Below are 25,779 nucleotides of genomic sequence, written 5' to 3' on the forward strand. Positions count from 1 at the left end.
TATAAAACATAAGCCTATCTTATAGTGTTGTTCTAGAGTAAAGTTGCAGGCTTATCTGTCTAAGAAACTGATACCACACCAATATCATTGCCGTATTGGAGGTGTAGCAGATGATGACACAGAGGCTCACTACAGTGCCATTACATTTAATTAAAATATCTGTAATAGATAAAATCGTGTTTTTATTACAATGCTACACTCGCTTAAACTTGTGTTGTTTTCTTTCCTTCCACAACACTGACAACCTAAAGTCCAGGATCACGTAGCTATATCACCACCTGCTGGTATAAACTGCAACTCTCCTGAATGCATGCTGTAGTTTTTCTCTTGGTGTGTTAATGTTCTGGAGCCTAATGCAATTACTACCATCTTACCTTCCTGCCGTTGACAGAGCACCACTCCCCGGCCTTCTTGTGATGCGTCACAATGGAGTACAAATTGCTGTGTGAAGTTTGGGTAGCCTTACAGTTGTGGCTTGGACCAGAAGTCTATTAGTTGGTTCAGGATCACTTGATGGCTGGCCGACCAGGTTATGGGTGTATGTTCTTGCTGTTTTTTCTAGGTGTTATTTCAGGTGTTATTGTGTTATTTCTTTTAAAGTAACATCTGATGTTGGAGACAGCAAATCAGACAAGTGTTTGACCACTCAGGAGAAATTTGGAATGTATATCTGATAGTAAGAGAGCAATCCCAGCATTTTTCAGAGATCTCAAATGGTGGCATTTTTTCTTTTAAAGCTTGCACTGGAGCTGTCTCAGCTGGGTCGAGAGTGGAGACCATCTTTCACAGGAACCTGACCTTCCTTTTAAACAGTTCACAATGTCACGCTTCTTGGTGAAGCGGCTTTGGACCTGACATATATGTTTTCTGTACTGGTGTGGTATCCTTAAGGTTGATGTGCATATTAAGAGATGGAATACAGCCAATATCATTATCATCAAAGGAAAGGGGATTGCATTCATCTCTCAGCATCAGTCTACAGTTTTCTGCTGAGTCATGCTTAAATGGTCAAGAGTCATAGGTGGATCCCCATGATGTGGTTTTTGGTTTGTACAGTTACTCCTAACCCCCTGCCTTGAGAGGTCTGGTGGTTGGTGAATATCTGCAGTCATGTCTTTGTCCCTGGTGGACTGCAGCTGGATAGGAGGTTTTTACTATCTGTGTATTGAGACAAAGCTCTGGTCTCAGGTGACTTCATGCTTGGTGGTGTTTAGGGTGTTTTTGGCATGTGTTTGGCATTCCTGTCCCCCACATATCCCAGTACTTCATCCATGAAAACCCCATCTGGTAGTGGATAGAGTTTGCTTGGGTTTTAAAATGGGCTCCCACATGTGCTCTTGCATGTTGAGTGGTCATCTGATTCGTTGGCAGATGTTTTCTTTTCTGTCTTATTCTCGCAATTCCTTCCCACCAGAGTTATTCTCTGCAGTTGGTATGAGCTTGAATATAGATTCAGCTGGCAGCTGTCTTGATTGTGACAGGTTTGGGTCTTTTGCCAAGTGTGGGTCACTAGACTACAACAGGAACTCTCCGTGTCTCTGCTGGGGGAGAATCACGATCAAGCTTGAATCACACCTCAATCCATCCAGAAAAAAAGATTTCTGTTTGATTTGCAGCAAGTCCGGACAACGTTTCAGGCCCTTGCAGCTCTTCCGCAGGTCAGACTGACTGATCGGACTGGAGATTCTGTTTTTCTCCAGGGCTCACTGATTATGCAGGCTTGTGCTGCGGTGTCCCAAATGGCTTGCACAATGGTGTCATCTAGCTGCAGATTGACAAGACAATGCTAACTAATCAGATCCAATATTGGCTTGATGTCTTGGTGGCAAGTAATGTGGTCTTCCTAGTGTGGACAATTTTTGGAGCTTTGCAAGTGTGCACCCTCCATTCTGGTGACTGGAAGAACTGGGGGTTTCTGTGTATTAACCTGTGTGGAGGGATTCTAATAAAGGTGGGAGTCCCATCTCAGCAGCATTTCTGCATTTCCTGATTGCCGTCCCCTTCTCCTTCATGTACGCGGTTAGCAATGATCGCTTGTCTCCTCTGTTCATGGCTCCTGGCATTCTTTACAACCTTTCAGTCATTGTACTGTCTGTACTGAACATCTTCCTCTTTTCTGCTACATCTGTCTTGAGCCCCTCAACCAGCTTGTAGGTGTCCGGGTCGAGCTCTTTACATTTCAGTGGAGTTTCCTTTATTTTGAGGAAAAACCTGCAAAAGGTGGGTTTCCTTGATCTGTGGCTGGCTGCTGCAGATGTGTGTCCCTGTGTGGCATTTGTTTGCTCGTAGACATTTTCCCCAAACAGCTCTCTTTCATTTCTGTTGTCACTCTCCTTCAAGGTTTGCAGCCTCATTAACCTTGTCTATGAGCGTATCGTCTGTAATGGTGGTGTCAGGGCTTCACCTGAAATTTGATGGAAGACATTTTCCCTGTATGAGGTCGATGCTGTATTGCTCATCTGCTGCCTTATTTTGGAAATGTAGACATACATAGAAAGTCCTTACTAAGTGTAAGTTTCTAAAGTTACAAATAATATAAGTATTAAGGGTGCCACGGATAAAATGTAGTAGCTATACATTTAAATCTGGGTGTTTATCCTACAAGGGTCCGAAACGGTGTAGCAATGCATTTACATTGGTACTAATAATATTAAAGATATAGAGATAACAAAGAGTGATGGATGCGTGTCAGGAAAAGTACCAGATTATACAGAAAACAAAGAGAAGGTGTTTTTATCCGCCCAATACGTTGACAGAAAATGACTTCCCACCGCCATCTGCTGCTCCCTTGCAGAAACACATGCGGTTGAGCTGCTGGACAGCAAGCCTCCTGTGCGCCATCTCTCTGCTCCCGAGTGATGCGTTTGTCAGGAGATACACATCTTGCAAGTTTGTGGAAGCAATTCAAGTGAAAATCGTAGTTGAATTGATGTCTAATATTGTGATGTACTTTTCACACGGGAATAGCAACACATGGCGGGTGTAGCATCCATGCGCAGCGCGGGCCGGAACTCGGCGCTCGGTCACATGTTGCCGGTCGTGGTTTGTATTCCACACACTTTGAATAGGGTCATACTTTTAGGCATGCGTTTTATTGATTTAATATGGCTACTTTTGTCTGTTTGTTTTTTCGTTGCTTTATGTGTTCACAGTGTGACGGTCGAGGCAGGCGGATTGAGGCTGAACTGGGTTTATAATGTATTCCAGGATCTTATTCGCTATGGGAAAACCAAGCGCAATTTACAACGACCAGCCTTTCTGCACCACTTCGATGTTCCTAAAAGGTAATAATGATCACCTTCAAGTCTGACATACTTACTATGAGTATGGCATTACTTCCTGCACCAGATCTGCTCCTGCTATGTGGTTACGATGAATAAGGTGATCTCTTCTTTTCTTTCCCAGGTGGTTTGTCCATTTTTACACAGTGTCTGTCATCTGGAATAGCTATTTAATGGTCCAGACTGCCCTGCTGGACCAGCCTTTCCCTGTGTGGTTGCAGAGCACAATCAGTTTTCTCACCCGAAGTACTGCTCCATCTCCCGAAGGCAAGCCTCCCCCACTTGGTATTGTTCTGTCAAACTATGTGAAAGTTTGCCACATTGAAGACACGACTTGTCATGAACATTTAAAAGTTGTCCGCTGTGTCTCCTCCCATGTTGTCCCTCTTTAGGTGAGCAGTTGTCCATTACCCTGGGACAGGCGCTCTTGTGGATCCACTCTTTCCGAAGGCTGCTGGAGTGTGTCTTTGTCAGTGTCTATTCTGATGGAGTCATACATTTAGTGCAGTATGGATTTGGCCTTAGCTATTACATCTTACTTGGACTAACGGTGCTTTGTACGGAAGGACAAAGGGAGCACACAGGTCTGTCTGATGTGTATCATCTTTTTTGTAATGTTCCTACTTTATTAAAATGATTTAAACTATACAACCTTGTCTATATTTAACAGAAAGATGCATTGTATTTTCCAGCTATTATTCCATTATTGTACTAAATACTGTATATCCCTTTGGCTTTCCTTTCTTAAAAAGATTGCTCTATTTATATAATAAAGCCAATATATTTGTCTTAATGACAGTTTCCTATTGTTTCTGAAGGACTTTTGAAAGAAGATGTGTTTGCACAAGTTCATTGGTATCACGTTGTGGGGCTCATGCTGTTTGTGTGGGCTTCGGTTCATCAACACAGATGTCACGTCATCCTGGCTAATCTCAGAAAAGGAAGTTCAGGTGGGTTTTCACACGATTGAAGGAATAAAAAGCATCTGGACGTTGAAATTAAGCAACAATTTTAACAATTACAACAATGCATTTATAACCATTTTAAATGCAGACCGTTTAGTTTAGTAGCAATAAACACTGTATACATGTAACTACATCATTAAAAACTTTTATTTTTCAAGTGTTTGGTATTGAGACATCAGTGAGTATGATTTGTTATTGATGGTTACTTTACAAGGAGATGTGTATCTATAAATTGTGTTTGTGATAAATGAGGGCACCTTTTTCTTCTGCTCTGCAGGGACAGTGGTGTCTCTGAAACATGGCGTGCCTCATGGGGACTGGTTCCAGCTCGTCTCCTGCCCGCATTACTTCGCAGAGCTTTTAATCTACGTGGCTTTCTGTATCACCAGTGGCTGTACATTTACCTGGTGGCTGGTGGTTCTCTATGTGCTCTTTAACCAGACCCTGGCAGCAGTACTGTGTCATGATTTCTACCACAAAAAGTTTGAATCGTATCCAAAACAACGCAAAGCTTTTATACCCTTTGTATTATAGAAATGCAATTATATTTGCAATTAAACTCGTGTCTTAAACATGGTGTGTTTGGCCACATTCTTGACCTAAGCCGTCAGAGGGGATGGATAGTAAGTAGCCCAGGAAGTTCAACATCAAAATTAGATCAATTAAAATAGCAGAAACCTGTGAAAACAATAGAATCCATGACACCTGAAATATGATCTCATCCTTATGCAGGTCTGGCATGTGAAAATGTTGAACCTGGGAGTGCTGCTGACGTCACTGCTGGACGTTTCCCTTTCTTCAACACAATACCTGTCTTCCCTCTAACGATATTCACACATTTCCCATTGTTTGCTGGAATTAGACCATCCCCTCCTTTTTAAACAGTTGAATTCCTGTTTTTTCCCCAACTACAGACCGTAGTCAATTGTCAAATGATTTGAAAACCTTTTTCTAAAAATAAATAAATTAAAAAAAACTTTCCAGTTGGTGTTTGAGGAAAAATGTTACTGTATGTATTGGGCTTATAGCTGAGATCAAGTGTCAAGCACATATATTTCACTGCTCTGTAGTTTTTAATTGTTTTAATGCCTAATAAACGTTAACAATTACCAATATTGTGGCCCCAACTGTGTGTAAAAAAACACACTCACATAAATAGGGTCACTAGGATTACAGTGACTTTCTTTATTCAATTATAGCTTGAATGCCTTAATTTCAATCTGCAGCTGTACTAACAAACTATTAATTTAGATAACTTTATTCTCCATGGAGCAAAAACCTTTCCAGCTTATTCGTGTTCAAGTGCTGTGTGTATATCAATATGTGATAAATTAAAAGAAAGTTAGATAACCTAACCTAGTCAATGCATACTCTGCGCTGAGATTAAACAGCTTTTATAGAAATAATGATAAAAGTTGGCTTTCGAATCGAGTGGTTTTAATGTATTAGCAGTTTCATCACTAGACACGTTTATTTATTGTATTATTTTTCTATTCATTAAACCTCCGTTCAAAGTTTGCTTCCACTTCCTGCTCCGGTGTCGTAAATCTCCATCTAACTTGACATTGAATGGTGTGACGTATTTGGACTGCCAGGTGCCTTAACCAATCATATCACTGTATCGAGTGCGCGTCAGACCGGATCTTGAATATGACTGGTTTGACGCTTTGACAGACCTTTCGCTTAGCCAATGAAATCGCTGGGATGGGATCCGTGCGCTCAGGACTGGGCTTTAACCTCCCCGCTGACGTGGGCCGGAATGGTGATCAGTGAAGCTCCGCGGTAGGAAGTTCGTATCAACCCGTCCGGTTTGTGAAGGGAAGAGCGGACCGGGTCTAAATCAATATGAGTAAATACTGCCGCTGAATCCAGCTTATAACTTCGTACTGAAAGTTATCATCATTTTTATCTATAGCTGCAGTTTGTGTCGTGCGTTTTTAAAATGTTTCACCACGCCGGCAGTGGGCGCGGAGGCAGACTCGTCCTGTCGCTGCTGGCGGTGGGGCTGCTGTCGGCCGCCGTCCGGGCGATCCAGGAAGAGCAGAGAGCAGAGCCGGATCAGCCGCAGCAAGAGGTATGAGCCCGTACACTGCTTCACAGTCATAATACCGGCGATCATCACTGGAGCCTTTTATTAAAGGCTTAAATGACATTTTAAATGACTTTTTAGACAGACCTAAGATTTCTATAGTATAAAACTAAAACACTTTTTTGAGGTTTGATTCTCCATCAAGAGTGGCACTAGACCTGGCTCTTGTAAATGGAGATTGTATTGTGAGGATCAAGTGTTTCCGAGTCCTGTAGGACATCTCGGGGTACAGAGGACAGCAGAGCAGGAAGGAGAGATGGAGAGTAACCATCAGTCTTACACCGTGGGAGGAAAGGCGAGATGGATCATGTTGGCCATCTGTCCAAAGCGCTGCAGCAGTCATTAAAGCCAAGCATGGGCTGCACTGTATTAAATACACTGTTATACAGCTGGGTTTTGTATTTGGTCTGTTGTCCCAGTACTTTTAACCAGTGTATTATTACTTCAGATTTAATGACAGTGAAGGAGAGCTTTTTAGGATAACAGCCTGTCTTACCCTAATCCCCCACCACAACCACACACACATACACACCACTCACTAGGCAGAATGAGCAAAGGTGGCGTTTGGGTCGGAAGAAGGGCTGCTGAGCAACGAACACTGGGGATGGGGAGTCTGTCGCCCATATTTTGGTTGGGTGTGGAAATGAGGCAAGATTGTGGCTGCCCTTCCCACCCAGACATTCGTTATGAACTCCAACAACTGCTAAGGACGTGGATTCTTAGTTTGGAAGAAGAAAATGTTCTATGATGGTAAATAAACAATCCATTCTCTCGTTATCGTATCGATAATAATGTGTCAAAAAGAAAACGATTGGCTAGACGAGATTGGGTTGTAAACGTAACCTTGTAAAATTCTGCTACAGGTCTCATGTATGTATTTCTCCCCCCCCCCCTCCCCCATGTGCTCCAATGCAGAAAGCCCCGACAGCACATGTCGTAGGCCCCATCATTGGCGAAGATGACCCAAGCAAAGTCAACCTGGGCTTTATCCATGCCTTTGTGGCGGCCATTTCCGTTATCATTGTGTCCGAACTGGGGGATAAGACCTTCTTCATAGCCGCAATCATGGCTATGCGCTACAATCGTCTGACGGTGCTGGCTGGAGCAATGCTTGCTCTGGGGGTGATGACGTGTCTCTCAGGTTAGTGAAATCATTCTGGGTTTAGTGATTTGTCCATCCTGTTGTAGTGAGACGGACTGAAGCGAGACAAACATCACTAAGCACTTTCTAACATATACGCTGTGTTATAGTGTCCTCATCACAGATGCTAAATTGTAACATCTTGATTTTAATGACATCTTCTACCGATTATTTGTTTTTCCCCCAGTTCTTTTTGGCTATGCCACCACCATCATCCCCCGAATATATACCTACTACGTGTCCACCGCGCTCTTTGCCATCTTCGGAGTGCGGATGCTGCGGGAGGGCATGAAGATGAGTCCGGACGAGGGCCAGGAGGAGCTGGAGGAAGTTCAAGCTGAGATCAAGAAGAAAGATGAGGAAGTAAGCTGGCCATTGCGATGGGAGAATATGTTCACTTGTCTTGTTGGGCACCTTTTGCAAGCCCTTTTAAATCCAAACACAGGAAACACATTTTTGCACACAACGTGGCCATGTTGTTTAAGCGGACTCCTCAGCATCCTTCTAGAAGCATTTTGATCAGTTTTTCATGCAACCAAATGAACGAGGTGGGCCGAGAAGCCTCATCTCATTTGTATCCTCTCTTCTCATTTGATATTAAGTTCCAGGCTTCTCCCCAATTCTAATTTCACGCAGGAGAGAAAACTTCAGTTTACATTTGCTAACCGTTTTTATTGATGCTTATCTGGGCTATGTTTGTAGATACAGCAGTTCTTTTGTATTTGTCCAGACATGGTTAATGTATTTGTTGTGCTCCATTAAAAGGTCCCTATCTTAACGTGCCTAATGGGAAGATGTGATTGATTGCAGCTGCAGAGATCCAAGCTGGTGAACGGAGCAGCAGACGTGGAAGCCGGCTCTGGAACCAGCATGCCCCAGAAGAAGTGGCAGAGTGTCATCTCCCCGATCTTCATCCAGGCCTTCACCCTCACGTTCCTGGCAGAATGGGGTGACCGCTCCCAGTTGACCACCATTGTGCTGGCAGCTCGAGAGGTCTGTGAGAGAAGCCGCCTGCGCTTCCATGACAGTGCTGTGCCGAACCCGTAAAAGCTCCTTCTATAACAGATGTGGAATGGGAGGCTTAAAACCCGACTCGGGCTGCATGCGTTCCTAATGTGCTGGGCCACTGCTCTTGTTTTTTTATTTTTTATTCTTTGAATGAACCTTTGGGAGTTGTTTCTTCACACAATTGTACACACCCCAATGACTCAACTGAAGCAGTGTCCCCAAATCTTCAATGAATGTGTGTGTATATATGTAATTGTCATTTAATTACAATATTTTGTGAGCCAATGGCATCACCAGATAACACTTTTGTCGGAGTGAGTTCTTTCAGCTCTGACTGTTCTTATATTGCATCTCTTCAGGATCCTTTCGGGGTAGCTGTTGGCGGAACGCTGGGGCACTGCCTGTGCACAGGACTGGCAGTGATTGGAGGACGGATGATTGCTCAGAAAATATCTGTCCGAACTGGTAAGGTTTGATTATTATAACCCTATTGAATTACAAATGACAAATGTCTTATTGTCTTCATAGTAGGGAGTCACAATCCATTAGGTGTTATGTCTTCAGACAATGGTTAAAGATCTTTAAGACTCGCTAATGAACTCTCGTGAATTCTTTGTATGAAGAACTTCTTAAAGAACCAACTCTTATTACACAATTGAAGATAGTTACTTTAATATGAACCTTAATTGTAGTAACGGAGAGCTTGGTTGGATCACAAAACAGCAGGGTAGGGGATCTCTAGTACCAGTGCTATAGATCTAGGGTCTATACTATATTTAACATTTCTTTAAAAAATATGCATGTCATTTTTTTTTCTGTTTGTTAAATATAGGTCGTATTGTATTCTGTAACAGATTGCTTATCTAGGTTATAATAGCCCTTAAATGTCAGATTCCTCTCCTGTGCAATCAGTGTGAGGTGGTGTGTAGCGCATTGCTCCTCACATCTGGTGTTTGAGGGCCAGAGGGCTTTCCTTTATTTATTTATTTTACTCCACCTGAGATTGTATTAATTGTTGAATTAGTGACCCAATTAAACCCTTCACGTTAAAAACGTGGCCTCAAGTACTGGATTTGAAAACACTGATGCATAGGACTTCAGTTTGTGACACATTTGCATGCCATCATGACACAAAAACATCAAACAAGACTAAGAAGCATGGAAAGGAAAGAGGCAATATCATTGAAAGACTTGCTCAAAATGTGTAAAGTGAGATGCTGTGGGAAAAAAAATCATTTCCACGTGCACAATGTAAACCTTTTTTGTTTCCTTTCTTTTCCAGTTACGATAATCGGTGGGATTGTGTTCTTGGCATTTGCCCTCTCGGCTCTCTTCATCAAGCCAGATGCTGGATTTTGACCGATTTGTATTCCTGTGCTGTGTGAAGATTCATCCAGAGTATTTTCTGTATATATGTACAATTATTCATCTGTGTGATGGAAGCCGTACATGTATGGTTCCGCTCCAGTCCTGCTCTTTTGTGAGTTTGCGACCCATTCACTGCGTGTGCTCTTCAAGCAATTTCTTTATTTTGGTAGAAGAAGTCTTCAAATATAGGAAATGTTTACTGCTACTTATTGACTACATTGTAATAAGAAACAAGGCCAGGGCCATCTTAACAGTTTGAAGATATTTCTTCTGGACTCAGTGGCAGTTTTGTATTTATTTAATGAAATTAGTGTGAAGATTTAAAATATTTTTGCTAGTTTTTTTTTTTTTTTTAAATCAGGTACTGTACATGTCAGGGAAATTTTACATTTGCCGGGTTGAAAACTTACAAGGTAACTACATTGTCAATATTTGACACAAAGCAACTTGACCGACTACAAAGGAAATATTGAGCCACATCGTTGTGATGCAGAAGAATAGATGATTGTAAACCCTGATTCATATAAATAATGTTCCAAATTAAACCAATAAAATCTCTTCCACGGTGTGATATTAGCCACCATTTTAAATCCATGCTGCATTGGATTCTTCCTGATTACTGCAATGACGAAGAGGGGGGGAAATGAGTCAAGACTACAATATAGGGTTTCGATGCAAATGTAAGCCCAATTCAGTAGGAATAGACACACAAGAGCCAAACTCGGAATAATTAAACATATTCACTGCGTTTGTGAATCATCTGCTACAAGGCAACAAACCAAGGATGACCGTTCTGTAGTTTGATGACACAGATTTGAGTTGAAGTGATTATTTTTGCATCATAAACATTTTCATAATATACAAAGCACATGTTTTAAAGTCTCAGGAGACCAGAGATCCAATTTGATTACATCTTAGTGTTTGTTTGCTGCTGGGATTCAAGGGTTTTAGTCTTGGTCTGATTTATCCTGAGCTATAAATGACCATGAAATCTGCGGAGAATGTATTCATGTGTTCCATCTTTTCTCCCAGACAGTCCATACTAATGCTCCCCTAGACCCTTGCAGTTTGGCAAATTAAACTTTTTATTTTCCAATTGTGTAATACAAACCTGAATATTAATTCCTGAAGGTGTAGATATTCCTCAATGGATCCAAGTTTCCAGCATAAGAACAAAGTTTACAAACAAGAGGATACCATTCATCTGATCATGCTCATTTGGTGTCCATTAATAAGTCATCCAAGGATCCTATCCAATCTATTTATAAATGTTCCCAAACTTTCAGCTTCAACCCCATCGCTGGGGAGTTTGTTCCAGATTGTGACAACTCTGTGTGAAGAAGTGTCTCCTGTTTTCTGTCTCGAATGCCTTGAAGCCCAATTTCCATTTGTGTCCCCGGGTGCGTGTGTCCCTGCTGATCTGGAAAAGCTCCTCTGGTTTGATGTGGTCGATGCCCTTCATGATTTTGAAGACTTGGATCAAGTCCCCACGTAGTCTCCTCTGTTCCAGGGTGAAAAGGTTCAGTTCCTCAGTCTCTCAGTAGGACATTCCCTTCAGACCTGGAATAAGTCTGGTTGCTCTCCTCTGAACTGCCTCTAGAGCAGCGATATCTTTCCTGAAGAACTAACACAACTGAATATTACATTCGATTGAAACGACTTGTTTTCTCGTGCTGTGTAGCAAAGGACTGGAAAACAAAGGGGGCTGAATTTAACACAAGTGCATGTCATACATTGTCAAGAGTAGTTCAGTAATGAAAGACCAAGTTCTTAATATATGTTTATTTTCAAAATTGAGTAAGGGGAGAAAACTCAGCAAGTTTTACTGAAAAATGTTCCATTATGTTTTGTTTATGTGAACTGCTTAGCCCATGAAATGAAAATTTTGCAGTACACTTATTAGAAAGGTAAGTGTTATTATAGCACCATCAAATGTAGAATGCACTTTTCAATCTTGTGAGGCTAGTTTCTAAAACCAAAGGTGCTAATGTCATAATTAAAATCTAGGTTTGTTTTTATGTATGGCATATGTGTGGCAAATGGGAAAATAGATCTTCAAATTGTTTTGTTTTTTTGTACAAAACCAAATATTTCATAAGCCAAGCACACGTTCCGCAAAGAACATTATGCATACATTAAATGATACAGAAAGAACACTAATAAACATTCAGAACTTCTAGTGCTTACATTAGAAGTATACAACATTACATGATTTAGAATTTCCCTTTCCTCATTTCTCCCGATCAGTTTTATTTCATTACTTTTATTTAGTTTTTTCATCTTAATAGGACGTGTCTTTGGATTTTTGTTGTAATTATAATCTGCAGTTTAGTTGTAAAACATTTGGACTTTCCATAGCATTATAATGTCAGCAACAATTTAAAATACACAGAACTAAAGAAACATCTATTTGCTTTGTTATAAAATTATAACCTTGATGATTTGCAGAGAATTTATGTTATCAACAGTTGCACATACCTTATTGAACAATAGATACTGCCACTTTCTCACCAGTGTAGGTGTACACAAAATAGTATACAAGTTTAAAATTAAAAATAATTTTGTGGGAAGGTGGGATCAATTTATATTCATATTTAGAAACCAAGTTGAACAATCCTCTTCTAACAATATGTCACAGTTTGTTTAATTTTTAGAATAAATTAAGTTGTTAGGTTTTCTGGATATATGCATACTGGGTTTATTTGGGTTCCCTTTCTTAAAAGCTATGTCATAATAGTTAGAACTAAAGATTTGTTTTATATATCTATTTACCTTATAATCCAGGCCATAAAAAAATAAAATATATGTATTTATATATAATCTTATTAAAAACACTTGGTCATTTATACTCCGAACCTTACCTACAGAATATGTTCAAGCATATTTGAAAACTTGAATGGGTTCTAATTTAAGTACCTTCAGTAAGAACCCACGAAATATGTCTTTATTATATGAACTAATTATAAGCAATACACTCTTTAGATTATAAAGTCCCTCTGATTAGTTTGCTTTCATCTACAGATTAATTTCTACATGCTGGTTACTGTTGAAAACAAAAAAGTTCTCTGGGATTACCAAACTTAGGTTTTAGCTGGATATAGGTGGACCACCATAGACTGCACTGCAATAATGCATTGTCATCTCTTAAATATATATAATTATTGGAAATCTCCGGGTGTGCAAGAGAGAGTCAACTGAAACACACTTTTTACTGTGCGGAAGTACAGTGGTTTGCTCTCGGACGCAAAAATGCAAGGAATAGGTTCACTGGGTCATTGTGTCAACACGGACCCCCATGTTAACAGACAGGAGGCAGTGAAGGGGTCAGCGTCAACACAGAGGAAGTGCCTCTACTGCGGCCGATCACTATTCTAATTGACGATGGGACACTAAACCATAACCTATGTGTAACAGAGAACACAATATGCCCTTCCAGGGGTTCAAGTGGATTATCATCATATCCTGGATAATCTCACATTAAAGTTAAGTCTATACAAGCTCTCTGAACTAGGCGGCGTCATCAAATACTATGAAAGCACCCACAATGCAATGCACCTTTCCCTCACGTCACGTCTATGTCTAGTTTGTGAGTTTATCATAGGGACGGGCTGAACTGAAACCAAATTTAACAGAACAGTTTATCGGTTTTCTTCAATGGCTTCTCAAACCAGAGACTGCACTGCCACCTATTGCTGTAAGTGACTACTGGAGATAGATGGCAAATTCTGGGTATCTGTGAGACTCTGCATTGAACATTGAGAGATGTGTGTGCTTTGGAGTTTTCCCATCACTATAAATTCAAACGGTGCGATTCATAACAAAGCTTGCCCACTGTTTCCAAGATTCACACAAGGTAGTCACAATCTAAACCTACAAAACTTGTTAATCAAGAAAAATAAATATGCTTGGAAAAAAGTTATGAAGCAGTTACTGTAAGTGCTAATCTTCCCCCTCCCCTCATCTGATAAAGCAGTAGCAGACGTTAAATCAAAGTGTTCTGTATGAGCATCTCTGGTCCCTTTAACATAAACCCCTTCGCTTTCAGGAGGATTATTCAAATAAAGTTTGAACAGGTCTGAAAAGAATAGTGTTTTTATATTGTATTTTAATATAAGTACTATATGATTGTCATTCACGGAACAAAACAAAAAACTATACACAGGTATCTTCTATTCCAATAATTTAAAAGAAACAATCATCAAAATGTAAAAGTGTCTGATTTGAAAATAACCTGATCATAATAACTGGTTTACCCAGCAAAGGATTGGCCAGAAACCATACACTGCTGTAATTTTTACAATCGCACACTGTGAGGTAACAATCCAAAAGCTTTCTCTTAAAGAAGTGAGGAGCCGACAATTTCAAAGAGGGAACAGCAAACTGAGAATGTGCCCAGTTACCATAAGAGGGCAGTGCTGATTTATTGCCTTGAATAAACTGAATAAAATAATGTAAAAAAAATAATGTTTTGTAAAAATCTTTACTGACCCAGTTTATCGACACTGATGAGCAGTGGGGATATTCTGAACTTAGGTCAAGTTTGCGTCGACATTCATGTGCAACCTCGTCACTTTCCCTTCCCTACTGTCAGCCGACAAAACATCTCTATTGGACCAAGCATCTCTAAATATGACTAAAAACATGTTCAGTTATTCATTAACATTTTCCTCCTCGCCAGAATGCACTGGGTATCGGACTGAAACGTTGCATTTCCATAAAGATGAGGATTATTTGCTTGAAGTGCACATGTTGGGCGTTTATACTGGGATGATAAATAAATAAATAAATGGAGCAGCTGTGCCTAGTCTATCAGAATGATCTCCCTGGACAGACTGTATTTCATACACCCTTCCTGGGGCGGAGATCTTACAGGGTCCTTTAGCATTTGATATGTTTGTCAATAATTATGACCAGCATTAGGGGTTTTACTCCTTGCAAGGCTGTTATATGTGTTCACTTTAGGCCCAAGCCAAATTCAGCTTCATGGTGTAAACTTGTCAGCTCTTGTACTAAGGATAAAACATATTTCAACAGAATGAGCGAGGAGGGAAGGTCCATCAGAGAGATGACGCCAGCTCCAATTTGGAGATGGTCTGTGATTAGTGTCACTATTCATTTCCTGTGAAATTAAGCGAATGCATAGCATTGGCAAGTAGTGTCCTAACAGCAGCCCCAGCACAGGTAGCATCTGCTCAGATTGTCTGACCCGGGCTGTGGGAAGCGGAGGGGTAGCACAGTCTCAATACATCGGCCAAGCAGTACAAACAACCTCTTTTGGAAATACTATGTATTTCAAGATGGGTCCTTTATAGAGAACACAACATTAGAGAGAACACTTCAAAGTACTTTACAGCTTCGGTACTTAACAAGATCGCTGCTGCAGCTTAACGTCGATAACGTAACACTACATGTTGGATCCAGTCAGGCTAAATGATTTTCATTCGGGATGAAAACTTTGTGGTTGCTGAAATCTACACATACGTAAGCCACGGTGGTCTATATTTAGAGTTAATAGAGATATATATTTTAATATACTTTTAGTGTGCAAATGCATAATTATGTGCTGATAACTCTAAAAGGGATTATATTGTTTGATATTTTAAGGTTTTTACTATTTAAAACTATTTTTAATATAATATATAATCTGTTGTTTGTCAGGGTAGTTTTTTGAAAATAATACGACTGCTATAAATTTCTGGATAATTCATATAAAACTAATGAAAAGTATAATTACTTTATTGGCACTCCGATTAATAAATTTTATAACAGCATGCAAAGCTTTTTTGTAAGTTCTTATTTACATATTAAAATTTGACTCACATTAGCTATTTGTTTATATTTAAGTTCTCTTATTGTGCGTCTTTGGAACACAAAATTAGCAGAAAAAGGATTTAAAATAATTCTTCTGAAATTCACAAAACAGGACCTCTATTAAAATACAAATCTACGTATTAAACAAACTGTGACACCACAGACTTTATGCACAAACAAAAGTGCCAGTCAAACAGATGCAATATATCTGATGTGAAAGGAAGTTGATGAAAATATTAGCTTTAGCGTTTTTTTTTTCCAAATACTAAAAAAAAAAATAATAATAATATATTCAAAGCTACAAATAACAGATTACGCTTTCATGCATCATATAAAATATTCGTTCTCTTTCCTTTTATCCAGATATTTACACATTATTTTACAGGTGTCTATACAATAAAGTTGAATCCACATGACATTCTGAAAAATATTTTCTGACCCATAATTATTTGACATGAACAAAAAAAAAAAAAAAAACCCGTCCTTTGGACTTATCTAAAGCATCATCATCATCATCATCATCATCATCATCATCATCATCATCATCATCATCATCATCAGCCACAAAATAAAAAGAGGCAGCAGGTTTTTTTTTCTGCTTGAACACTCTGCATAAATTAAAACAACTGCTTGAAAATGCAATTGCGAAGAGTAAGAGAAGGACAGGGAAACGGTCAGAACCTGGGTGCTGCTCTCCCGCCGCCAGGAGTCAGGTCTCGGTGCGTTCTCTCTGCAGCGCCTCCCAATGTGTTGCCGTGTGAACACAGCCGGCTTGCTGCTCGAGGCTGCCCTGCCTCCCGTTGCATCCTGGGTAACCATCCACTGTAGTGATCCATTGCTTGTGAACATGTAGCACCTCTAAGGAACTGCGGAGGTGCATGCTGAATACTGCATTTCAAGCCTCTTAGACTGCTCTTACGCTCAGTACAAACATCTGACAGAGCAGGACAGGGTTACTGGGGCTGCACACTGGAGGGATCAGACATGCTGTCGGTCCTGTGTCCGGAGAGCTGCTGCTGCTGCTGCTGCTGCTGCTGCTGTTGCTGGTGGTGTGCTTGAGTGAAAGTGTTCTGTTGCTGCAATGGGAACGCAGCCTGCAGGATGAGCTGGGTGGACTGGTTGCCGTGAAGCAATCGAGAAGTCTGAAATACAATTTTAAATATATTCAAAAGTGAGGCAGAGACGTGTACCTAGATATAAGGGGATTGCAGCCAGTAAGAGCATCAGATGATCTTTTAGTCAAATAAACCAAAACCACATGAAATCAATCCCTTCTTGAAATGAAAGCACGGCATTTCTGTCTATTCAACAGGTGGTTCAAATAATTAAAAACCAAATGATTCATTGTAAATGTGGGCTGTTATTCTGTCATTCCTGGTTGGAAAGAAAGATATGTATATTGCAAAAACAATTATTGAGATCAGAGTTAACCATTATTCTGTGTTATATAGGCATGACATTTCACAATTCCTTTTACCACCACTGACCACTACAACAGTATTGTCACTAACAACTCAATGTCCTTATTAGTATTAGGATTATGTGCAGTTTGTTTGCTTTATCAATTTCTGGAATTGAAATTTCAATTATTAAGAATGTGAAGTGAACCGTTGGTTTGTCTTTCAGTTCAGTCAGTTGCATTTCAGTACATTAGCTCTATATCCAGCCTTTGTGCTGTTTTTGCAGGAAAATGCCAGAAAGGCTGGTTTACATGAGTGTGAATGATACTCGAGACCACAGAATACATGGCTGTCATGTGACAACCTCACTGTTCAAATGAAACCGTGTGCAGCTGTGGCTTGTGCCTTGCGTCTAGTTGTTTAACACCTTGTTTTCCAGATCTTATCGGAGTGTTTTTCACATCAAAGATGGTGCTAGCAAGCCATGAATGTAAGTGTTTTATAAAGTTAGGATTACAACATGATGTACAGTACTAAACAATGCACAATAGACCCACAGCAATATAGAGAGCATAACGATAATAGGGAAAAACTAAAAAAAAAAAAAAAAAAAAAAAAGCTTTCCGCATTGCCATTAACCTGAAATACTCCATTCCTAAACCAGGAAACGTCCGTCAGCAACTTATTTCACCTTGAAACCCACAATAAACTCAGCACTTTTATAATCCATTCATTTAAGGATATATACAATTAACCCAGTAGCATCTGCACATGAAGAGCGGGTTTACAAGTGGAAATGGACATGTCTTTCTTGTCTTTATAGTTATCATGTCTTTTATTTGAGCATTTAGGATTGACTCTGTCCTTCTGCCTTTTTTTTTTTTGGTCCTGTTGAGTTTGCAGGCTAAACGTGCACACACCATCACTTCACGAGTTAAAAACACTTCATGTAAACTCCCCCAATGTCAAAGCAATATGGTGCTGTGTACTTCTGATGAGCCAGCTGCAAGGAGTAGTACAAAGGGCTGTGATGAGGATCAACTCCTCGCAGACTTCTAGAAGCAGTTGAATGAGAGACCACTTCAGACACTGGAAATTGAATAGTTCTTAATCACTAGCAGCTATAGTTTAGTTTGTGAAAGATTTAATTTTGATTTAATCAAATACTGTTTAGTTGACCTTCAACACATAATGTTGAACAAATGTTCTTTCCTTTATATTCTGTGGTGTGAGGCAATCGTACTTTGCTACACTTCAGAGTTCTGTGGTTTCCTTTCCTTTCCCTAATTAGGTTTTAACGCTACAGTCTGGTGTTTTAAAGAGTTCTCAAAAGCTCCATTCACACAAACTGTTGCAGCCTTATTTTCGTGGCAATTTCTTGCAGGAAAGGTCTCTGTAAAACGGTATAAGCCAGGAATTTTCCACCTCGCAACCTAGTGGCAATGGGTCTGTGTGAATGGAGCAGAAATAAGAATACCAGCAACTGACGCGTCACGTCCTTGCGTTATCATGAACGTTAACTAACTGGAGTAACCAATCAGAAGGGTGGGGTATCATCTGAGATTCCCTCCTGACTATTTGTTGCTTTTAAGAGCCTTGTTCCTGAGTATAAAACGAACCAGTGCCCTGCTTAGAACGAAGAGCCCAGTAAACACAATGGAAGGAAACCGGCAAAACGGGGAAATGATCCATGTGTCCTCTCTTGAATCCACATGCTTCTATAGCATCTCGTTCCCAAGGCTACAAAGGTTTTGCCAGCATTCACCCCATTCCCCATTCACACTGAAACAATTGCCTGCAATCTAGTGGCATTTTGTTACTGGCAAGGTGTGTGTGAATGGGTTATTGACGGTAAATTATTGCCAGCATAATTTTCTGGCAAAGGTCCTAGTTTAATTACTGGCAATTTTCTGGCAACGTGTCTGTGTGAATGCAGCAGGAAAATGATTGCCGGTAAATGACGCGTCACGTCTTTGTGTGGTTCAGCTAACAGATGTAACCAATCAGAATAGGGGTGCATTTTTGCGACTGCAACACAACAAGGTTAAGCCACCTTTGACCAAGAACTTGTGACCGTAACGAGAAAGGGACTGGGTTGTTAGAAATGACGGAGCTTGAAAATAATATAGTCGCAGCAATTCTGAGTGTTATTGATGAACCAACAGGTTGGCATATGTAATGCTAACTATTGTCACACATATGTCAGATGTTATATACCAATAAATCATGCAAAATATAATATCTATACACAGGCAAACGTGTTACCCCCTCACACTGGGTTCGTTTCAAAAGAAATCGCTTTGGTTCGTTGCTTTGAAACAATGTATCAGTCAATGCACTCGCTGTTCACACTTGCCTTGTGTACAGACGTGCTCAGTTTGTAACTCGGGTTCGTTTTTCGTGGTTCACTTCCGTGTTTTCTCATGACTCGGATCACTTGTGTTCATATTGCAAAAATCAAGTGAGCTCGGTTCTTTCAAAGTAAATACATGCAGTAGTCTAACACATTTAACAGTCTACTTCTGATACAACCGAATAATACACGGGCGCGTTCACGTGCAGAATGTGCGCAGATCTGACCAGCAAAGCAATTCATTTTCACAATCTGTGACTATTGTCTGTATCATGAACGCATCGTATATTTAAACATACTGTATGCAGTTACTGAATATAACAATATGCTGCTATACTTCTGAATATATAATTAGTGCATGTTGCACTGCCGAATTGTGATTTTCTTTGCCTATATACAAATATACCATAACACAGTAGTGTGACGTCCCCTAAATATCCATCTAGGAGTATTTTACTGCTACTGCGATACCTTTCAATCAATCAATTTCAGATCTGCAAACCCAGACTTTTGAGAGATACACTACCAGTCAAAAGTTTTAGCCCACCCCCATTTTTCCTGTTTTTATAGAAATTTAAGCAGTTCAAGTCCAGTGAATAACCTGAAATGGTACAAAGGTAAGAGGTAAACTGCCAGAGGTTAAAAAAAGTTTAGGTTACCAAAGACTGAAAAATAATGTACATTTCAGAATTATATACTGTGTTACTACACCCTCTTAAGCATTATTTGGCAGTGTTACGCGCGGCTCCTGTGCATACAACGCGCACATCGTTTGAAAGCTTACTCTCTTGTCTACCAGCGTGTTTCATTCCCAAACACGTGCAATTTACAGTTTCCGTGTCGCCCGCCGTCATTCAGAGCCCGAGGGGTAAAGCCTGGCTACAGCGCTCTGTTTTATATCTATATAGCAATATCTGTTTTCTGTGTGAATGGATCCTTGCTGGCAATGTTCCGGCATTCAAAGCCAGTGCGAATGGTGTGCAACAGGAAAAAAGCAGGCAAACATTGCCTGCAATTTTCCGGCATTTCAGTGTGAATTTGGTTTATTTTGTGTGTTCAAGGGTACAAGCCAGCACTTTGCCGGCAATCGAAGTTAGTGTGAATGGGAGTGCAATAGGAATAAAGCATTACAATGCGGTCTGCTTTTTGCAGATATGCGACTGTGAAAGGGACTAGAGAAATGCAGGAACCGGATTACCTGTAAGAACTGCTGTGGCTGCTGGGAGAGCTGCGTCTGTGCCTGACCAGACTGCATTGCGTTCTGCTGATGCTGCTCCTGTTGGCTCTGCTGCTGCTGTGCTATTGATATTGTCTGTGGCTGCTGCTGCTGCGTCGCAAAGGTGGGATATGCAGTCACTACCTGGCCCATAAACATGGTCGTGGGCACCATGACGGCTCCGCAGGCCATTGGAGCCGTAACCAACTTTGTCACAAGCTGCTGTCCTTGAGGAAATCTGCCAACAGAGACGGAGGGAGAACTCAGTTTCAAAGCATTATTGTTTCAGTATTTATTTCTTAGCAGACATCCTTATCCAGGGCAAAAAGTATTATATAAAGGCCCTTTTCAGGAACAGGCCTTCCATCAAAGGTATATTACTCCATAATGTTGACATTTTCAGACCATTTAAAATAAAAACTGAGGTGAAGCAAATAATCCAATGTTTGGCTCCAGACTTCATGGGAACTGCGTAATTTGACATAGGTTCATATATACACAGCATAAAGACGTCTGCTAAATAAAAGCTGACGTACAATGAAAAATAATATAAAGCACACATTCCTATGATACTTTCACTACTAATTCACTGGAAATGTTTTTCCGTGTTCATACCAGTTTTTCCTGTCTAACACCTGATGTTTTTCAAAAGATAACTGGTGGAGCATAATTGTTTGTTTTTGTTTATTTGAACAGATAATAATAATAATAATAATAATAATAATAATAATAATAATAACAACAATTATTTACAATAACCTTTGTGTTAACACTAATTTGGGACTAATTTGGTAGTGTGGTGTTACGCATTGCATACTCATCACAAATGTGCATCAGCACGGTCAGATGGTTTATGTTTTTATTTATTGGTGTTCATTTACCCTTCGATGCCTTTTGTTTAGTGAAAAGAGTGTATTTTGGCACCTGGAATCAATTGCAACTCCTCTAAATTACGGAGGACAAAGTTTCAAAGTTTCCCAAAAAGTTATCAGAGAGGGCAAAAACACTTTACTACCAACCATTTTCTCTAATAACCTTATACCTTAATCTATACTATAACACCGGGGAGTCACTACACCACTCCAGGAAGAGCAGCGCAATCCAGTGTTTGTCCTTTCTTACCTAATGGATCTGCCTGCTGAAGAATATTAGTCATATATATGATGATTTAAATATAAATAAGTTCAAATCATTAAACTCAGAACCACATAGCCTATTATTTCTTACCGTATCTGTCTGTCCTGAGTGAAAGTGGCCACAGTGCCACTCTGATTGGTGTTTTGTGGCAAACTGGATGCAATCTGAACCACATTAGCTGATCCAGGTTGAGAGATCATCATAGTGTTATAGAGTGAGGGTGGGAGTGCGTTCTGAGTCTGACTGGGCAGGGAGGTCTGCTGGCTGTGTGCTGTCCGTAATGACTGCTGGCCCTGCTACAGACAGAAACACAAACAAAACAAGCGTTAATAGGAAGAACACTCCTCGGTACAGTATATGGTCGCTCCCAGATGCAGCAAAAGGACAGCAATATGGCTCACTTCCAGCGGAGGATCATAGAAAATTCCTGCAAAAAATTCCTCTACAACTTTCCCTGGGCGTACACCTGCTGGTTCACATGCAATCCACCTGAACCACACCAGAGGAAAAACAGCACACGCTAGAATATACTCTGGTAATGACGCAGGCTAAAGCTCTTTACACACTGGATCCGATGACGCATCCCATTTGTACAAGCGTGACAAGAGAGAGACGAGTGCATGCCTCCCTATATCAGCCACACACCAAGTCCGTCACTGTCGTACGGCGGAGATGCATCAATTTTGGAATCGAATCGAGTTGGATTTGATCCGATTTTATGTGTGTCAAAAATTCTGCTTTTGTGTCTGAGGTGTAGTATGCGATAAGGTTCTTTAAAGAAACAGTGGTATAGCCTGTGAGACGCACACCAGCGCAAGAAGGGGAGAGGCTGTGTACTTGTTTCCCAGTACCTGTGTTAATGTGGTGTTTTGCTGATGCTGTTGTTGCTGCTGCTGTTGCTGTTGCTGTTGCTGTTGTTGTTGTTGTTGTTGTTGTTGTTGCTGCTGTTGCTGCTGCTGCTGCTGCTGCTGTATGACGTGCTGAGTGCTGACATGGCTGGAGCTCAGTCCTCCCTGTATGGGACTGGCGGGAATGACCTGGCCCTGCATCGTGATGGACGTGCCCGGCTGCATTGTGGTTGGACTCCCTGCAGCCAGCTGCACAGAGCCAAAGTTTAGCCCACCAGCAGGCTGCTGAAGAAACATCTTCAGAGATTAAAAAAGTAAAGCAGGTTTTAACTAATCTTTCCACACAAACAAAACATATGGGTACGTTTACCACATGGAAAGGTACTCTTGGAATCCAAAAAGTGAATCAGAAAATATTTTGACTGTCTCAATCTTTTCATATTGTAACCCGATTCATTTGTGAGTGGGAGTTGTTTGAGGGGGTTTGCTCATTTGGGTTTGCTTCCCAACTTTGCTCATTTCTTAAAATCTCCTTCCCCAGGGAAACCCATTGCACCTCCACAATTATCTTAAAAACAGATTCACCAAACCTATTTCACTTTCCATTTTTAAAATATAATATTAGCTTGCGATCCACATGTCTGGAACATGCAGGACATGTTCAGGAGTCATGAGCTTGCTACTACAAAGATTACGGTTACATGTTTATTGAATATTTATTGTGTAATACTGAATACTCTTAGTATAAATGCATCTACTGAAATGATACAATTGTCCTAGATTTAATGTGGTCCACCGATCTGATCTTTCATAATAAGATGTGTTTAAACAACCCCACCGAAGGAAGAGAGATGTTGACAAAACAGTATCTAACATGCTGTGAAAGAGTGCTAGGAAAAAGAAAAGAAAATGTGAGCAGAAATAGAAAGACAAGAATGTAGAGTATATCTGTACTCATACGCTACTATCATTTAATTATGTTAGATTAGGAATTTGTTAAAGGGATACTTTGGTATTTTGGCATTTTAGCCTGAATGCTTACACACTCAGAGCCACACAAATCCATGGAAACCTTTTCTAATTCTGTGCTTCCAGTTTGAAGAAATCTGATTTTTTTTGTTTTGTTAGTTTAGCACAGGGGTGAACAAACCTTTTTTGACATGAGATCTACTTTTTCTATTGCCAGCCTGATGAGATCTACCAGTCCCAGTTACGAAATGTATGAAACGGAAGCTCAGCACATATCACTATGATACTCAGTTGATACTGACACATCAAATCAAAGGACTCTACTCTTATATCACAGTGATAGGTTTCCATATTGGAACATTTTACATTAATTAATTTCCTATTTTAGTGTGACCGCTGTCATTGGAAGGATGCAGCTAGTTTCTCAGTCTTGGCAGTAGCAGCTGGTTGCAAGCCTCAGGCAGGCCACTAGGTGGTCATCTGTCATGGTAGATCTGTACTTGGACTTTATGATCTTCATGTGAGAGAATGCAGACTCGCAAAGGTAGGTTGATCCAAAAAGGTCTGACAAGTAGAATGCACATTTTCTTATGTTGGGATAATTCTCCTGCAGCAATAGCTCCCAGAACTTTCCCTTCATCTCAGTGATTGCCCTGAATTTAATCTCAATGTCATTTTGAAGGGTGAGAATTTCATTCTCCACTGCAGTTGTGTCCAGGTGAAAAAGTGATCCAATGCAATGCCACCCACATCTATATCTGTGCCACACGGGAAGCACATACAGCTCTGGAAAAAATTAAGAGACATTGATTTCTGAACTTGGAGTGGTCTCTTAATTTTTTCCAGAGCTGTATATATGGCGACAGGCTCAAGTGACACAAAGTCAGAGAAGCGTCTGTCAAACTCTGACGAGATGCTCTGTACTTGCTCAATGTAACATGCACTGTCAAACTGCGCTGCATATTTGCCCTGACACTCAAGTTCTGAATGCATATTTTGAAAGTTGCGCAGGTCCTTCCATTGCAGTTTACTTGAGAGTAGTTGAAGCTTGCGTTTAAAAGGGTTCACGGAGCCGATCATGTCGATTACATTGTTTTCTTTTCCTTGCAGCTCTACATTCAGTTCATTCAGCATGGCAGTTAGGTCAGTAAGAAAAGCTAAATCCAGAAGCCACTGTTTGTCCTCTAGCTGAGCATATTCTGCATTTTTAGAGAGCTGGTGAAACTTTGATTTCAGGCAACAGCTCACTGAATCTCCGCAAAAATTTGCCTATGCTCAGGCAGCGCACATCAGTGTGCAGGTCCATGTGCTCTGCTTCAGTCTCCTCCAAGTGAGCACAGAACAGCCTCTGCTGAAGGCTTCTCGTTCCAATCAAACACAAGATTTCATTGCAACATCCATCACCTCATTCATGTTTAACATTTTTCCCGCACAAAGCATGTTGGTGAATTATGCAATGATTTGAGATCCTCTGCTATTCCCTCACATTGTATTTCTGGATAACTGATAATTGATAGCAGCCACGATTTCAGTCTTAATCTTAAAATCCCCAAACAGCGAGTCTGCAGCCTCAATAAATGCCTCTGTGACCATCTCTCCATCTTTGAACGAGTTTTTGTGGTTAGCAAGAATGTGACTCAAATGATGCTATGGTTGCTGCCTTCCCTTTGGTAGGTCTCGTGAAAATTGACTGCTGCGCTGCTAGTGGAGATTTCAGTTCTTGCACCTTTCTTTTTCGTAGTTAACTCTTCGCAGGGAAATCAATCTCATGGGTTTTTTGTGTGGTTTTGAAATGCTGTTCTAGATTGCCCTTCTTTGCAATGGAAATGCTAGCATGGCAGATGAGACACACACACTTTGAGGTTGACATAACGAAGAAACAATCCTCCTCCCATTCCTTGTGAAAATGATACAGCTTCTGTCTCTTTGTATCCATCCCATCACTAATTTTTGTTTGTTTGATATATTACCATAAGAAAAAATCTATGATAGTCTGACCGGGCTATTTGTGATTTCTGTTCACATAGTACGAAATTGTTAATTCTAGAAGTTTCACTGAGAAAGTTCCATTAGGGAACGAACAGGGAAACTTGAAGAAAGAAAGTTTTCTGAATTTGATTATATAAATATTTTTGTGGTAATTCATATTGAGTATCGCATAACAAGAAATAATCTGTGGAAATTAAGAATCGC

At 40.4% G+C, this 25,779-nt stretch overlaps 3 protein-coding genes across 10 annotated transcripts in view; 2 read left to right on the top strand and 1 right to left on the bottom strand.

Annotated features, from left to right (window-relative positions):
• The first annotated feature begins 2,785 nt into the window (after positions 1 to 2,785).
• srd5a3 (steroid 5 alpha-reductase 3) lies at positions 2,786 to 4,818 on the top strand. 4 transcript variants are annotated; one of them, XM_066719899.1, is made up of 6 exons: positions 2,786 to 2,889; positions 3,153 to 3,284; positions 3,406 to 3,566; positions 3,674 to 3,865; positions 4,100 to 4,231; positions 4,524 to 4,818. In XM_066719899.1, exons 1-6 carry the CDS (start codon positions 2,801 to 2,803, stop codon positions 4,778 to 4,780), a joined length of 963 nt encoding a protein of 320 aa, XP_066575996.1. In that variant the 5' UTR covers positions 2,786 to 2,800; the 3' UTR covers positions 4,781 to 4,818. The 4 variants fall into 4 exon arrangements, with proteins under 4 accessions (XP_066575996.1, XP_066575997.1, XP_066575999.1 ...); XM_066719900.1 differs by having other exon boundaries at positions 3,406 to 3,548; XM_066719902.1 differs by lacking the exon at positions 2,786 to 2,889 and adding an exon at positions 2,900 to 3,042 and having other exon boundaries at positions 3,208 to 3,284.
• Positions 4,819 to 6,002: 1,184 nt separating this feature from the next.
• tmem165 (transmembrane protein 165) lies at positions 6,003 to 10,446 on the top strand. The gene is made up of 6 exons (XM_066719909.1): positions 6,003 to 6,320; positions 7,251 to 7,476; positions 7,664 to 7,839; positions 8,287 to 8,469; positions 8,844 to 8,949; positions 9,767 to 10,446. The coding sequence occupies exons 1-6, from the start codon at positions 6,189 to 6,191 to the stop codon at positions 9,841 to 9,843; spliced, it is 900 nt and encodes a 299-aa protein (XP_066576006.1). The 5' UTR covers positions 6,003 to 6,188; the 3' UTR covers positions 9,844 to 10,446.
• Positions 10,447 to 11,619: 1,173 nt separating this feature from the next.
• clocka (clock circadian regulator a) overlaps positions 11,620 to 25,779 on the bottom strand; it is an 85,324-nt gene continuing 71,164 nt past the window's right edge. For 3 of the 5 annotated variants that reach the window (XM_066719906.1, XM_066719904.1, XM_066719903.1), the window contains 4 exons: positions 22,621 to 22,914; positions 21,860 to 22,065; positions 20,615 to 20,870; positions 11,620 to 16,805 (listed from right to left, as the gene is read on the bottom strand). In XM_066719906.1, the coding sequence (XP_066576003.1) occupies positions 16,617 to 16,805; positions 20,615 to 20,870; positions 21,860 to 22,065; positions 22,621 to 22,914 (945 nt within the window). In that variant the 3' untranslated portion in view covers positions 11,620 to 16,616. The remainder of the gene's footprint in view (positions 16,806 to 20,614; positions 20,871 to 21,859; positions 22,066 to 22,620; positions 22,915 to 25,779) is intronic. The other 2 variants (XM_066719908.1, XM_066719905.1) reach the window with 2 other exon arrangements.

This window comes from Amia ocellicauda, chromosome 13 (assembly GCF_036373705.1).
Source record: "Amia ocellicauda isolate fAmiCal2 chromosome 13, fAmiCal2.hap1, whole genome shotgun sequence".
NCBI lineage: Eukaryota > Metazoa > Chordata > Actinopteri > Amiiformes > Amiidae > Amia > Amia ocellicauda.

Excerpts from the sequence above, each read along its gene's own strand:
- srd5a3 (XM_066719899.1), top strand. The coding sequence starts at position 2,801 with ATGCGGTTGAGCTGCTGGACAGCAAGCCTCCTGTGCGCCATCTCTCTG. Across the intron at positions 2,890-3,152 it reads AGGAGATACACATCTTGCAA|TGTGACGGTCGAGGCAGGCG; the intron begins GTTTGTGGAAGC and ends ATGTGTTCACAG. Across the intron at positions 3,866-4,099 it reads AGGACAAAGGGAGCACACAG|GACTTTTGAAAGAAGATGTG; the intron begins GTCTGTCTGATG and ends TTGTTTCTGAAG.
- tmem165 (XM_066719909.1), top strand. The coding sequence starts at position 6,189 with ATGTTTCACCACGCCGGCAGTGGGCGCGGAGGCAGACTCGTCCTGTCG. Across the intron at positions 7,840-8,286 it reads TCAAGAAGAAAGATGAGGAA|CTGCAGAGATCCAAGCTGGT; the intron begins GTAAGCTGGCCA and ends GATTGATTGCAG. Across the intron at positions 8,470-8,843 it reads TTGTGCTGGCAGCTCGAGAG|GATCCTTTCGGGGTAGCTGT; the intron begins GTCTGTGAGAGA and ends GCATCTCTTCAG.